We start from the raw sequence: 15,506 nt of genomic DNA on the forward strand, positions 1-15,506 counted from the left end.
ACAAAAAAAATAATAAACATAAAAATGAAACGTGTATCTTAGAATTGATGAAATACAGTAAGCAATTAATTGTTTAATCTAGAATTCATACATAAACTTCTATTAACTAAAGATTACCTTGGTAAAATTACCGGCAAGCCTACCACTACACACAACTTACCTAGGCTGACAACGTTCACATAGATACGTATCAGGAATATGCTGCCTGTCAATGCCCATGCAGTCAATATGTTGCCAAACACTTAAAAAAGAAAAAAAAAAAGCAGAACATATAAAACATTATTAAAATCATCCTTAAATTGATTTGATATTCCATTTAACTATTACTTAAGTGACTACTTTGAGTTTATCACTGTAAAAGGTGCTGTAAGGAATTCATAAAATATGTCCTTGGGGAGATAAAACTTTGAGATGCAAAAACAAGAGGACAAATATATGATATTATATATATAATATAAATTTATAAAGCAAATATAATTTTAGAATGTAAAAGGTATACATTACAAATATTATTGTAAATCACAAAGTGGAGATGTCCACACCACTTGGAGTTAATGGGAAAAGCACCCTGGAGAATAATGGACTTGAAAAGACCCTGGTTTGGAAAATTAGGAAGAAAAAACGTCATTATAGCAATGTTTTCTCAAGCAGACAGATATGAGGAGCGACCGCCAGAAGGCAGTTAATATATATGAAGAGGAATGTTCATTTTGAGAAATAGAGGGGGGTAAAATTGGATTAGCAAAGTGTAGTCAGATTATACAGGACTTGGAATGTCAAGATGTAGATTTCCTCTAATTGGCAACAGGTAACAACCAGAAGTGCTTTGATAGTATACAGTGTTAATTCAAAGAAGTTAAGAAACCGGAAGCAGAAAAACCAACTAAAAGACTTTTCCAACATCTCAGACTTGAGTTAAAGAAGGACAGAGCTAGAATGATGGCAGAGAAGACAAAGTTAAAGGATCCAAGAGAGGGGCCAGCCCGGTGGCAGAAGCGGTTAAGTGCGCGTGCTCCGCTTCGGCGGCCCGGGGTTCGCAGGTTCGGATCCCAGGTGTGCACCAACACACTGCTTGTCAAGCCATGCTGTGGCAGCGTTCCATATAAAGTGGAGGAAAATGGGCAAGGATGTTAGCTCAGGGCTGATCTTCTTCAGCAGAAAAAAAAAGAGGAGGATTGGTGTCAGATGTTAGCTCAGGGCTGATCTTCCTCCCCAAAAAAAGAAATAGGTATTCATAGTAATCAAAAAAAAAAAAAGAATCCAAGAGACATTCCATGAGGACAGACATTAAATCTATTCTGTCCTCTAATTATTTTTAATGGAATACATAGACCAGCTTGAGGTAAACTTCTCAATTTGTTATTATTACTCTATTTTATTGCCAAGACTTTAATTGGTCTCAAGTCAATATATATGCCTGTTTCTAAAAACAGTCTTAATTATTCTTTACATCATAATTAGCCACTTCTAAAATATAGATACTAAGTTAACTGCTATCATATTGCTCTTCACTTCTTAACTGAGAATGTTGGGACAAGAACTGGTATGGTAGACTGTGGAAGGTAATGAAATATATATATCAAAGATGTGTGAAAAAAAATCAGAGCACCTGACAAGGAGGGTTAGAATAACAAGTTAAGTTTGGGGGGTAAGTAATGATGTCATGCAGACAACAAAAGAAACAAAACTAGAAAAGGAATAAATGATCTGAGCTCTAGATGTCAAACTTGAATGGGATAAGTATGAGCAGTAGGTACATGAAAAAACACAGAGGCAAAGTAAAACAAGAATAGAGGAAAAAAGATTAAGCCTTGCAGTATACTATAGGTTAAGCAATAGAAAAACAGAATGATAACAAAAAATAGATTTATAACAAAGAGAGCAGTTGCTGAGAAGGAAATACCTTGAATAATCCAAAAACTGTGAACTGGTCCTTCAAGAATTTGTAGATAAGTATAAATCCTAAGGACTATTTCACTATTTTCTAGTAAAGATAATTCTATATTATATATAGATCATTGTAATTAATCAAAAGAAAAATTGTTTAGATTATGCATTAAAATAAAAACATTGAGAAATGGTATGTAATTTATCACATTAGAAAAGGTCAGCTAAGAGAAAGCTATTTTATATGATTGGTTAAAATATGAATTGAGATTTTCTAATATGTAGCTAATTTAAAAATAATGAGGAAAACAAGTTATCACAGAACTCATTTTTTTATTTTTTAAATTTACCCCCTGAATAAATTTACTAAGTTGACTGTTCATGGTAATTATACATGTCACAGGTAATGAGAATTTATTTTTAAATTTGAAAAGGTAGCACAATATATTTTTATTAAAATTAACTAATTATTAATATTACAACTTTCCATAAAAATATCAAATTTCACATTCCACTTAAGACTAATTTTCTCCCTTTTTGGCAAAGGTAAATCAACTTTGAAATATAACCCTAATTCATGTTTATATCAATAATATCCAACTCCTAATCACCTAATCTAATAGATGGGAACAATACTCCAAATAATTCAAAGTAATTTACATTTGGCTCTAGGATGCATTTTTATATTCAAATTCAAATATGGGTATTTGCTATACTGTTTCAAATCAAATAATGAAGCTGTGCCGTTAAGGACCAGATCCAGGAAATTCTGTAAATCTACCAAACTTTTTTACCCTCTACAGTGTACTGCTTAAATACTCTCTGCTTCCCACTCTATGCAGGGGATGAACTCAGTAACTTTTAGGCTGAAATCCTCTGGTTCCCTCTCCATCCTCCCCAACTCCCTCCCGCCAAAAAAAAACCCAAAAACAAAAATGAAAACAAAACCCCACTTTCTGTCCCAATCACACCTTCTCTAGGGGAGGAGGCCTTTCTTGGTGGTTGAACCAGGGTTGGGGGAGGGGAGACTGTGGTTCTGGTTCAAGGAGACTCCAAGTGCTGCAAGGTTCAAGTCAAAAGGAGGTGAGAGAGTCAGGTCAAACAAACATCAATTAAAATGAATAATTCCCCCAAACTGGAAAATCACAGTTGACTATACAGCACAAATAATTCCAAAGGAAATACACAGGAGCTCAATTTTCCTCTCACTTCTATCTTGTCTACTACTATATGAAGTTGCATTACTATTGAATGAGTGAAAAGAGAGATGTGATCCTACATGAACAGTTCAAAACTGACTGCCTATGACTCAGTTAACAATGAGGATTTCTAATAAACTCTAAGATAGCTTTTTTCCCATAAGGGCTTTTACTAGAAGCAAAACAGACTACACTGAGTAGCAGAAGTCTCTATTAAAAATTGCATTCATTAATACCTTCAAAAGTGACTTTAATTATCTTTTCCAACATTAACAATCAAAGCTTAGTAGCATTCAAGAAAAGTAAACTAATGGTGTGAAATATTTTACCTGCATTTGTCACAGCAGATCATGTATCCATCATCATGTGTAAAACCACATATGCACCTGGTTACATCAGTACCATAACTTCCATCCTCAGATGTGCTGATTGTAGTAGCACTGGAAGTTTCATCAAAATTAGGAGTGGTAAATACGCCTACTTCATTTTTGCTAATAAGAACTGATGGAGGAGGGGAAGCTGGAGGTGTTGGAGGAGGACGAGCACCATAATTATGGTCCTGGATAATTGAACACAAATACAGCACAATATTATTTCAACAACAACATGAACCAAGCAACTTCAATAAAATTCAATCCTTAATTTGAATATTCAAGAGATATGAAATTGCCCCATTTCTTCCTTAATACTTTTAAAATAATGACTTGCTGAAGCTAAATATTAAACCATAGCAGTAAGTAAAAATGTCTGTATACAACCTTGGTCACCTTCACAAGGCGACCCCTTAACTCCACCCCCTCACTCCCCAAATCAGAAGACATCTTCACAGTCCAACAGTCATATAGCTCCACCTTGAAGATAAAAGCAGGCGCAAGATGTGAGAACAGAGATAAAAAAAAAACTCTCAAGGGGCCGGCCTGGTGGCGCAGGTGGTTAAGTGCGCGCGCTCGCTTCGGTGGCCCGGGGTTTGCAGGTTCGGATGCCGGGCGTGCACCCACGCACCACTTGTCGAGCCATGCTGTGGCGGCATCCCATATAAAGTAGAGGAAGATGGGCACGGACGTTAGCTCAGGGCCAATCTTCCTCAAGAAAAAAGGGGAGGATTGGCATCAGATGTTAGCTCAAGGCTGATCTTCCTCACCAAAAAAAAAAAAAAAAAAAAAACCCTCAAGAAAGTGGAGCCTAAAGAATAACAAAAACACCTACAAAAGACACATTATCACTATAAGGTACATAATAGCAGATTTTTAAAAATTTGTATTTTTTATTCTGGTGTCCAGTTGCGCAACTGTTTCATCTAAGCTCTGCCTCTTACTAGCTATGCAAAATTGAATAAGTTAACTTGGATAAGCTTTCATTTTCTCAGCTACAAAATGGGGATAAAAATTATATCTATCTCATGAGGTTGTTTTTGAAGATTAAATGAGGTAATATAGGGAAAAATGCTTAGCACAGAGCCTGGTACATAAGTGCTCAATAAATGGTAACTATATAATTTACTATATAAATTACTAAATAATTTAGAAGTAACAATAGATAGTAAAATACAATTATACCTACAGTCTTTCTATAGAGAAGGTAAAGAATTATAACACTAAACTATTAATATGCAAAATAATTAAGATGCAAAATAATAATAATTAAACTTCTAGGGAATTCCTCGTATAGAATTTTAATCCTTTGAATCAATACAGTTAGATCAATGAAAAATTAAACTATAAATTATATACCTAATTATTCAGGTAGTATAAAACAAGTATGCTTTTTAAATATTCAGTTTTAGGCACAATAGAACACACATCTACTTTCAACCTCTACATATAAAAAATACCTTTCCAGAGAAATGTTTGACACTTACCGCATAGGGCAAACCAATGTAACTGTGTGAATGATGCGAGCTGCTGGTATATAACTGGTGGGGATAACTGTTGGATTTCTCAACTACCACAGGGCTAGCTTCTACGGATTCTGGTCTGGAGGAAAAAAAGTTGCATGAAAGAGAATTCCATTTATTTTTTTTTTCTTCTAATCAATTTAAAATTATAAGTACTTACTTGTTGGCTATACAAATACAATGTCTTTTTATAGTAGGTAGACACCCTGCCAGCCCTGGTAGTCTAGTGGTTAAGATTTGGCACTATTACCTGCTCAGGGAACCACACCACCAATCTGTCGGTTGTCATACTGTCACAGCAGCATGTTGCTGTGAAGCTGAAGGCTATGCCACCGATATCTCAACTACTAGCAGGGTCACCCAGGGTGGACAGATTTCAGCAGAGCTTTCAGACTAAGACAGACTAGGAAGAAGGCCCTGGCCACTCACTTCCAAAAAAATTGGCCATGAAAACCCTATGAATTGCAGCAAAGTATTGTCTGATATAGCACCAGAAGATGAGAGGATGGCACAAAAAAAAGAAGACCTGGCAGGGTTCCGCTCTGCTGTACACAGGATCACTAGGAGTCAGAATCAACTCGAAGGCACTAACAACAAAAGACACCCTGTTGAATGAGACATATTCTATCTAGATTCCGTGTCATAAAAAAGCTTTTGTTTAATTAAGCAAAATAAATGTCCCACCTCCCAGTTCAAATATAGTTTCCCTCTCTATTGTTAAAAAAAAATTACTACAAATTAAACATTATTTAATATACTCAGTGGCACTGGGACACTATGCACAGAAGAAAAGTGGTAAAGATAATTTAAACAGGACTAAGGACACAGTGAACCTATATCGACCCTAATTTGAATGTTAAGTATACGTTTCAATGTTCAAAACATATGTGTTAGTGTGCCAAGATGTAACAAAGACTTGGAAATATCAGTCAAGTTAAGGAATAGGAAACCTCATAATGAACCAAGGTTTGCTTATAAAAAAACATAAGCAGCAGTATGTGGTAAAGTAAGAAGAGCAGTTCTGGCCTGGTAACGGTTAAGTGATAATAAACTGACGAACTACTGATACAACCAGGAATAACAACTCACCCACTGTGGTTGACTTGTAAGCTCCCTGGTCTAGCATTTTACATATATCACCTTCCCAACTTCTTTACTCATATCAATCCTCCTAAGCCCTATTCCAGTAATTCCTATTATCAATGTGATAGTGAACCTACTTTTGAGGCCAATTCACACTGAAATTAATTTCTCCCTTGCACACACACAACAACATGACTCGTTTCTGTGCCTTTATTCTTACCATAGCCACCAATTGAGAAGATTTTCTCCTGATGACCCTTATCCGATCTCTTATTCAAAACTTTCCCTTAGAACTTAGTACTATTTGCATTCTTCATGGTTTAAGAGTTCTTAACGCAGTTTCACTCTAATTGGTCATATTTCTGTAGTCAACTGCTTCTTGATATACTGTCCCCCTTCACTCATCTCAATTTAGCTCTAAGTGGCTGCTGCTGTGGGACCCAGTGTGCTACAATCAGTAGGGAGAGGAGGCACAAACTGAGGTTGTTAAATGGTTCTGAGGGAGATTATAAAAAGCCTCCAAAATGTTCTGACACCAATACTCACCTAATGTCTATGCTATTATGTTAAAAATTCACTTATTCTTTTAAAAAAAGAACTCTGTTCTTAATTTCAAAATTAATATATGCTCATTGTATAAATATAAATACATAAGTACATAAGAAAATGAAAGACCATGTCTTCATCCAAACCTCAGGTACACCCATGTTAAGATGCTGTGTATCCCCCTCTAAATTTTCCTATCCATAAATATATCTAACAGTTGTTTTTTTTTAAAGTGAGAATATACAATACGTATTCACAATTTGCTTTTTCCATCTTTTAACGTCAATACATATCTACTTTATTTTGGGTAATAATTACTTATTTCATTTTACGAATGTACCATAGCTTATTTAACAATTCCCAACTGGTGGATATTTAAATTGTTTCTATATGTCACTGTTAAAGTTATCACTGCAATAGTACACCCTTCTATATATCTTTTCTGCATACATGGTAGTATTTCTACAACATGGATTCCTAGTTAGAAATGCTGAACAAAAGGGTAAATGCACGTAAAATGGATACTCCAAACTGTTTTTGATTACTTTACAATATTGATTCCTTTAAAACTCTTTAAAAATTACATAGAAGGATGAAGTGGAGTTTTAGCAATTCCTGATCTACAATACTATTATTAAAGGAACATGCAGGAATTGTGGCCGGAATAGAAAGACTCACTCTTTTTTTTTGTTTTTTTATGAGGAAGACTAGCCCTGAGCTAACATCGGATGCCAATCCTCCTCTTTTTGCCACGGAAGATCAGCCCTGGGCTAACATCCGTGCCCATCTTCCTCTACGTTATATGGGACACCGCCAAAGCACGGTTTGATGAGCGGTGCGTTGGTGCATGCCCGGGATCCGAACCAGCGAACCCTCAGGCTGCCGCAGCGGAGCACGCGCACTTAACCGCTGCGCCACGGGGCCGGCCCCAAGAAAGACTCACTCTTAAGGAATTAGATCAAACTTGGAATGTATTACTAAAGAGTGTGGCAAAAACTTTGATATTTTGGAGTAGATGATGGTTAGGAATAAAAAAACTCTCAGTGCAAATGCAGATAAGTTCAAGCATGTAAACATGTCACAAATGCTTTGCATAACCTCATGATTCAAATTAAAGCTGCAGCACTGACAATTTGGCAATCCAAGAAAGAAATAATTTATCAAGATCCTCATTTCTAATGCCACTAATTATTAAAAGTAATTTTAAAAAGAAGGTAACAATTGTTAAAAAAAAATTTGGTCGACGTATTTTAAGGATTTTCCTGAACTATAAGATAGCAATTAAAAAAAAAAAAAAGTAACAGGACAACAGATATCCTTAGAAATGTTCTTAAAATGTCTCAAACCTCTGCATTTCCAAAACACAGGAAAGCTGAAAACAACTTTGTAACAAATACCAAAGTCAAACATCCTTCGATCTTGTAACCCATTTTGGGGGATTTATTATCCTAAGTAATTCCCATGAAATAAAGACCCAGAGAATTGAGATGTTCATTGTAATACTACTCATAAAACTAGATATAAGAGCAGAAAACATTTAAAGGTCCAGTCAACAGAAAATGATTAATTAAATCCAAGCAAACCTCCATATTTACATATGGACAACAGCTCGGCAGGAACTCATACTAACAAAAATCACTGTATTAACGTCAGACGAGTTTTCCTCCAAATCTCCAGGAATATTATCATAAAGCTTTAATAAAATTTTAATGGCAAGGCTAAAGAGATAATATGCAATGATGAATTTTTGCATAAATTGTTGCTACAGTGGTTTAGCCAATTTATATATATTCGCATAAATACCAAGTTAATATGCAGGTATAACTTTATCATCAAGTAAGAAACTACATTAGCATAGTATTTCTATAAGTAATTATGTATCAAAACATAAACCATCATGCTGTGTTCATCCAATAGACAAATGAGATTTCACTTACATAATTTTGATATCACTTTTCAAAGAGTGTGATACACATATACTGCTTAGTATGTGTTCTTAAATTACTGAAACAGTGATCGTTGTCAAAAAGATAATCTCTTTATCCATGAGAAACTTCTCAAAAGATAATAATTCTCTAGTCTGGGAATTCAAATGTTCAAAAATAATAGGTAATCAAAGCATTCCCAATATATAAGCAATAAAGTATGGTCAAATGGTCAAAACCACCAGAAGTTGTAGATGAACTCACTTTTTCAAAACTCCAAATTCTGTTTCCCATAAGTAGAGGAACTGAAATGTATAAAAAGAGATTCCAGTATGCAACTTGGCTCTAAAATTGAAATTAGAAGTATGCTCTCTCGTTAACCAAGCTAATACTTAGGTACTGACTGCTTCTTTTGGAAGTTCCCTAACAACTAATAAACACAGAAGGAATGATCAAATCAGAAGAATCACCAACCTGCAACCCTCAAGAGATAAGAGATCTAGGCAACAGATAAGCATGGATGCCAGAACCTTGAAAGGTTGAAACTTGGTGGACAGATAAGGCTGACAACACCTGAACCTGCTGATCATTCTTATTATCACCGGAAGCTCACTGGAAGTTAGACAACCAAGTTTTTTATGTGCCTCTCCTAATGTTATGCAATAGAAAGTACGAAGTCTCACATATAAAGTATCATGCCCAAAACAAAAACGAAGGAAAATGAGAGAAATCAGAGAGGGAAAAAAAGAATCTGAAGCTAATCACATCTCTAGATCTAAATACCAATGTATAAGAAATACACGGTAAGTAGACTATTATATGACACCAAAAGGAAGCAATCAGCCAAATCCAGAATGTTGAAACTTCCATAGGCCAGATCACCCAGTTTCTTCAACAGGTATATGATATGAGGGAACACAAATTTTCAAAGGTTGCTGCAGATGAAAAGAGGTTCAAGAGACATTTCAATCAAATACAATGTATGGATCTTGTTTGGATCCCAATTTGAACACACGAATTACAAAAAGACACTTTTTGAGAAAAGTGAGGGAAATACGAAGATAAACTGGGTATTTTATACTAAGGAAGCAATGTTAATTTTGTTATATGAGATAATAGTACAGTCATGCAGTGCTTAACAACAGGGATACATTCTGAGAAATGCATTGTTAGGCGATTTCATCATTATGTAGACATCATAAGAGTGTACTTACACAAACCTAGATGGAATAGCCAACTACACACCTAGGCTATATGGTACTAATCTTATGGGATTGCCGTTGTATACGCAGTCCGTCGTTGACCCAAATGTTGCTATGCAGTTCATGACTGTACTGTAGTTTAAAAACAAAAAAAGTCCTTATATGTTTAGTGATGTATACTGAAGAATACATAGGTAAAATGATGTGGGGATCTGCTTTAAAATACTTCAAATAAAATTTTGGGATAGATGAAACAAGACTGACAAAACTTTGAATAGTGCTGAAGCTGAGTAACAGACACCTGGGATTATTATACTGTTCTCCCTACTGCTGTATATATATTTTTTATTTCCTTACTAAAAAGTAAAAAAAAAAAAAAATGTTCCCCAATCTTTTTATCTTACATTTAATATCCTTTATACAATGGGTACCTGTAGGGATGGTATACCATCTTCTTTCCTCCCAACTCAGGAAGATGTCCTGGGCATCTCTATTTCTAAGCCTCTACCTGTGGAATCTCGCTTAATCCTTACTTCTTAATTTCAACACATTTCTCAAAGTTTACTTGAAGTGCTCCTTAAGAAGCACTTTCTTGATTGCTTCAACTCATCATAATTTTATAAATCCTATGGATTCCTTTAGCACTTATTTACTGTATTAATTTATTATTTTTCATGTAATATTTTTGTATGCTGACAACCATCTTATCACGTGCATCTATTATTTTCTCTCCCAAACTCCATCAAAATTAACAAGAAGTTTTCTCCAGTAGGAAGAACATGGAATTGAGACTTACATGTCTAAGGCTGGATGAAACAAAGTAAAGTAAGTACAGACTCCCAGAGAACATAAATATTGAAGAAACATTTAAAAACAAGTTTAAGACATAAAAAGAAAACCAGATGGTAAATAGTTTGGTAGTTTCTCAAAACGTTAAACACAGAATTACCTTATGACCCAGCAACTCCACTGCTAAGTATATTTTCAAAAGAATTGAAATCAAGGACTCAAATAGACACTTGTATACCAATGTTCATAGTAGCATTACTCACAAGAGCCAAAAGGTGGAAACATTCCAAGTGTCCATCAATGGATGAATGGATAAACAAATCTATACAATGGAATATTATTTGGCCATAAAAAGGAATAGAATTTTGATACATGCTACAACGTGGATGAACCCTGAAAAAATTCTGCTAAGTAAAATAAGCCAGACACAAAAGAATATTTTATGATTCCATTTATATAAAGTATCTAGGATAGGCAAATAGAGACAGACCGTAAAGTAGGTTACCAGGTGCTGGGGCCTGGAGTGGGTAAGAGGTTGTTTAATGAGTGCAAAGTTTCTGTTTGGAATGATGAAAAAGTTTGAAACCATAGTGATGGCTGCACAACACTGTGAACGTACTTCATGCCACTGAATTGTACACTTAAAAATGCTTAAAATGGTAAATATTAGGTTACGTATATTTTACTACAATAAAAAGAAAATCACAAAAGGATAGTTTCACTAAAGCCAAAGGTACAGTCAATAGTATCAAATCCTACTGAGAGAGCAAGCAATATTAGGCCAAAAAACTATGCATTAGCTTCAATGTGATAGTAGCATGGTCAAAGTAAAAGCCAGATTGTATGCAGCATGTGGAATAATTAATAAAAGGGAGAAAAGTGCAAGGATTTAAGCATTTGAATGGGCCTACAATTTAGACAGTGCCTATGGAATTACAGAAATGAGAGGCACAGATAACATTGACAGAGGATCAAGATTTAATCCAAATCAGCCACTCTCAGGCCCTACCTCTGACCCCTTGAGGTGACACTGGGGGCCTGCAGAAGGTGAAATGTTGTTGCTACAACTTGGTAAGTAGAACAGGTAGAACAAAGATGTGGTAGAGCTGGTTTGCATCTGTTCCCAAGGGAGCGTCAAGGTACAGTTTCCTTTACCTCAGACTTAAAGTAGATTTGTTCTGGCATAGAACTGGTGGTAGGAGATCTGCTCCTGCTGAGTCTAGATAGGTATAGTGTGGAGAGCAGTTCCTGGACCCCCAGACAATGCTGTCACGAAGCCAGGGGTGGAGGATCCGTGGCTGAGTCCTGCTTAGTATGGGACAGACTCCAAGTAGGAGAGGAACTGTTCAAGAAAATAGTCTCTGCTGCTCCAAAGTGATGTTCAGGCACTATCCTAGAAAGTATTTTATTTTATTTTATTTTTTATGTTTTTTTTTTTTTATACTTTTATTTATTTATTTATTTTTCCCCCCAAAGCCCCAGTAGATAGTTGTATGTCACAGCTGCACATCCTTCTAGTTGCTGTATGTGGGACGCAGCCTCAGCATGGCATGAGAAGTGGTGCGTCGGTGTGCGCCCGGGATCCGAACCCGGGCCGCCGGCAGCGGAGCGTGCACACTTAACCGCTAAGCCATGGGGCTGGCCCTAGAAAGTATTTTAAAGATCACATCATCCAACCTCCAGTTTTACAGACCAGGAAGTGTCACAAACTCTAAATTCAAGCCCTAACTCCACCACTAAGTCATCGTGTATCCTTGGGACATGCCATATAACCACTCTGGGTGGTTTCCACATCTGTAAAATGAACTCTTAATTCTCAGTCACATGGTGTTATAATAGCAAAGAAAATACTAAAGCCTAGATCTCTTAATATTAAATACTAAAGCCCGGATCTCTTTTTGCCACCAAACTGCATTGTTCTCACTAGTCCTATGAAATTTACTAGAGTGCTATTTATGCCTGTGGATTAGTGACTTAATGAGGTAAACAGCTTTACCTCATTTTTGTATTACAAAATGGTACTATGTGTCACTTTATTAGAGTTACACAAAGCCTGAGTTCTGGTAATCCCGAATCTATGCCACTTTAATTTTCATTATTTCATCAAGTTTACAAATATGGAGACTACGTTTGGTCATTAAAATTAAAATTATTTGGGGCCGACCCAGTGGTATAGCAGTTAGGTTCATGCTCTCCGCTTTGGCGGCCCAGGGTTTGCAGGTTCGGATCCTGGGCACAGACCGATGCACCACTTGTCAAGCCATACTGTGGCGGCATCCCATATAAAGTGGAGGAAGATGGGCACACATGTTAGCCCAGGGCCAATCTTCCTCAGCAAGAAGAGGAATTGGCAACGGATGTTAGCTCAGGGCTAATCTTCCTCACAAAAAACAAAAAAAAAATTAAATTATTTATGTAAATTGTCCATTCTTAAAAATGAAAATAGGCTATTTTCAAATGTGTCATAGTTCTAAATTATTGTCAAAAACTTAGAAGGCAGAACTACCATTTTGTTTGCAGTAATCTATCTGATGTTGCCACATTTTTGCTGGAACCACTTTACAAATTTAAAATCTTACGTGTTTATCCCAAAATATCCTTATTCTTTAAAAAGCCATATGGGGGCTGGCCTGGTGGCATACTGCTTAAGTTCGCATGCTCCACTTTGGCGATCCGGGGTTCGCGGGTTCAGATCCCAGTTGTGGACCTACACACCACGCATCAGGCCATGCTGTGGTGGCGTCCCACATACAAAGTAGAGGAAGACTGGCACAGATGTTAGCTCAGGGACCATCTTCCTCAAGCAAAAAGAGGAAGACTGGTAACAGATGTTAGCTCAGGGCCAATCTTCCTCACCAAAAAAAAAAAAAAGCCATCATAAATTATCATCTAAGCTGCACTATACATTCTTAGTGCACCATTTAAGTAAGTTAGGTGAAATGAACTTAAGATCTAAAAAGAGACAAGTGCCAGTCATTAAATTAAGACAGGCATTTAGAGAAAAAGAACAAGTTAAAATGATTGAATAAATAAGCTGATTCCTCACAAACTGGACTTTTATGATTTCCTTCTTCCTCAACAAAAATTCAATTTCTTCCCTGTATAAATCTTCAAAATATAGTTGGATTTTAATAAGAAGTTTATAACAGTCTTGTAAGTGAAACCTCTGATTTCCCTTTTAATATTAAAACATTCAATAACACACACTTGGGCATCAGTAATGGCACATGGATAGATTGGCTCCCTAATTGTCATAGTAATAGGTATAAAACGTCTCCATGAGTTCTCAATACGCTCCTTCAAATTTGTGATCAAATCTTGTCCATTTCCTTCATCTTTGTTATAACCTGCAATTATTTTTTCTTTTTTTTTTTTTTTTTTTTGTGAGGAGATCAGCCCTGAGCTAACATCCGCCAATCCTCCTCCTTTTTTGCTGAGGAAGACGGCCCTGGGCTAACATCGGTGCCCATCTTCCTCCACTTTATATGGGACGCCGCCACAGCATGGCTTACCAAGCAGTGCGTCGGTGCGCGCCCGGGATCCGAACCAGCGAACCCCAGGCCGCCGCAGCGGAGCGCGCGCACTTAACCACTTGCGCCACCGGGCCGGCCCCTGCAATTATTTTTTAAAGATATCATATTAACTTAAAAACATTACAATAGCATACAAGAAATTTTTAAAAATGGAGAGAAGGTTTAGTGTGACAATTAGCCTCAGTTTATCACATGTGGCATTTTACTTTATTTAACTCATCCATTAACAAAACTTGGCTCTTCTGAGCTATGTGGCAGCATGGATCTGGGACCAAACAACCATGGGTTCAAACTTAACTCTACTTTTTATTAATGATGTGGCCTTAGGTAAGTCTGTTAATCTCCTTGAGCTGCATTTCTTTTGTAAAATGGAAATAATACCTGCCTGACTTTTTGCTGGGATGATTAAGAGATATTATACACTATGTTACAGACAGTTGTATGGACATAGTAAGCTCTGTATTCAGTATCACAAGTGAAAAAAGACTAAAAGAAAAAATTATTTATGATTAAGTACGAAACAAATGAGAGATTCAGTATCATTCTAAGAACAATTCTAAACAATGCTAGGACAGTACTTTAAAATAGGCTTTTGAATATTAAAACAAAACCACATTTAAATGAAAGCACTTCCAAATTAGGATAAGCAAATCAACACTTACTTTAAGAGCAGCAGAAAGTATTAGTTTCTTGATAGTGCATTAAGTATAAAGAAATCATAAGCAAATATGTTAAGTATTAGTGAAAAATGAACAAGTAAAAAGTTACTGAAAACATTTCATCATACACAAAACATTTTAGTTGTTATAATTACATAAATTCAGACTAAAGGCACCCAACACCTCAACAAATTAATGAATTCTGTCAGCAGGTGGCTCTAGTGACAGTGAAATAACTTAGTGTCAAATACTGTAGCAAAATATAGGTCATAAAAATATAATGAATCTCAGCAATTTGGAGTCAAAAAGAGTCACATTAATACCTCAATCCAGGTCCTCTTTTTCAAATGAAGATACCAAAGTCTACTAGGTGGCTTCTTTAAGGGCTCACTAGAATGTCAGTAGCAGAACAAAACTGAAAACTCAGATCCCTCTCTTTAGCACTCTTCAGGCAACAAATAAGCATTTACTATGTTGCAAGGCATAGTACGAGGAGCTCCCCCCGTCCAAAATAATTTACCTCTTACACATGTCACAGTTACTAATTTGTCCACCTCATCCAAAAATATACATAATTACACAAAAGCTAATTATAATGATTTCTTATGCTACCAAGGAATATTTGGTAGTAATAATAATATTAAAAGGAATACAAAGCTAGCAATGATGTTCCCCGTCTCTGACAGGGAAAAGTAATTTAGCTTTTCTTTTTTAAAAAGGCTAGGAAAGAAGAAATTTAACACTCCCCATTTACACCTTTTCCCACTTTCCAGTTCCAGAAGTGTTTTC

General features: G+C 36.0%; 1 protein-coding gene across 9 annotated transcripts in view; it reads right to left on the reverse strand.

The window, feature by feature from the left end:
- The window catches only part of KMT2E (lysine methyltransferase 2E (inactive)), an 87,227-nt gene that overhangs the window by 44,412 nt on the left and 27,309 nt on the right, over positions 1–15,506 (reverse strand). For all 9 annotated transcript variants that reach the window (XR_009215896.1, XM_058523675.1, XM_058523693.1 and 6 more), the window contains 3 exons: positions 4,945–5,059; positions 3,416–3,645; positions 161–241 (listed from right to left, as the gene is read on the reverse strand). Coding sequence is in view for 8 of the 9 variants with exons in the window: in XM_058523675.1 (XP_058379658.1) it covers positions 161–241; positions 3,416–3,645; positions 4,945–5,059 (426 nt within the window). In the remaining variant the exon portion in view is untranslated. The remainder of the gene's footprint in view (positions 1–160; positions 242–3,415; positions 3,646–4,944; positions 5,060–15,506) is intronic.

This window comes from Diceros bicornis, chromosome 3 (genome assembly GCF_020826845.1).
Source record: "Diceros bicornis minor isolate mBicDic1 chromosome 3, mDicBic1.mat.cur, whole genome shotgun sequence".
Taxonomy (NCBI): domain Eukaryota; kingdom Metazoa; phylum Chordata; class Mammalia; order Perissodactyla; family Rhinocerotidae; genus Diceros; species Diceros bicornis.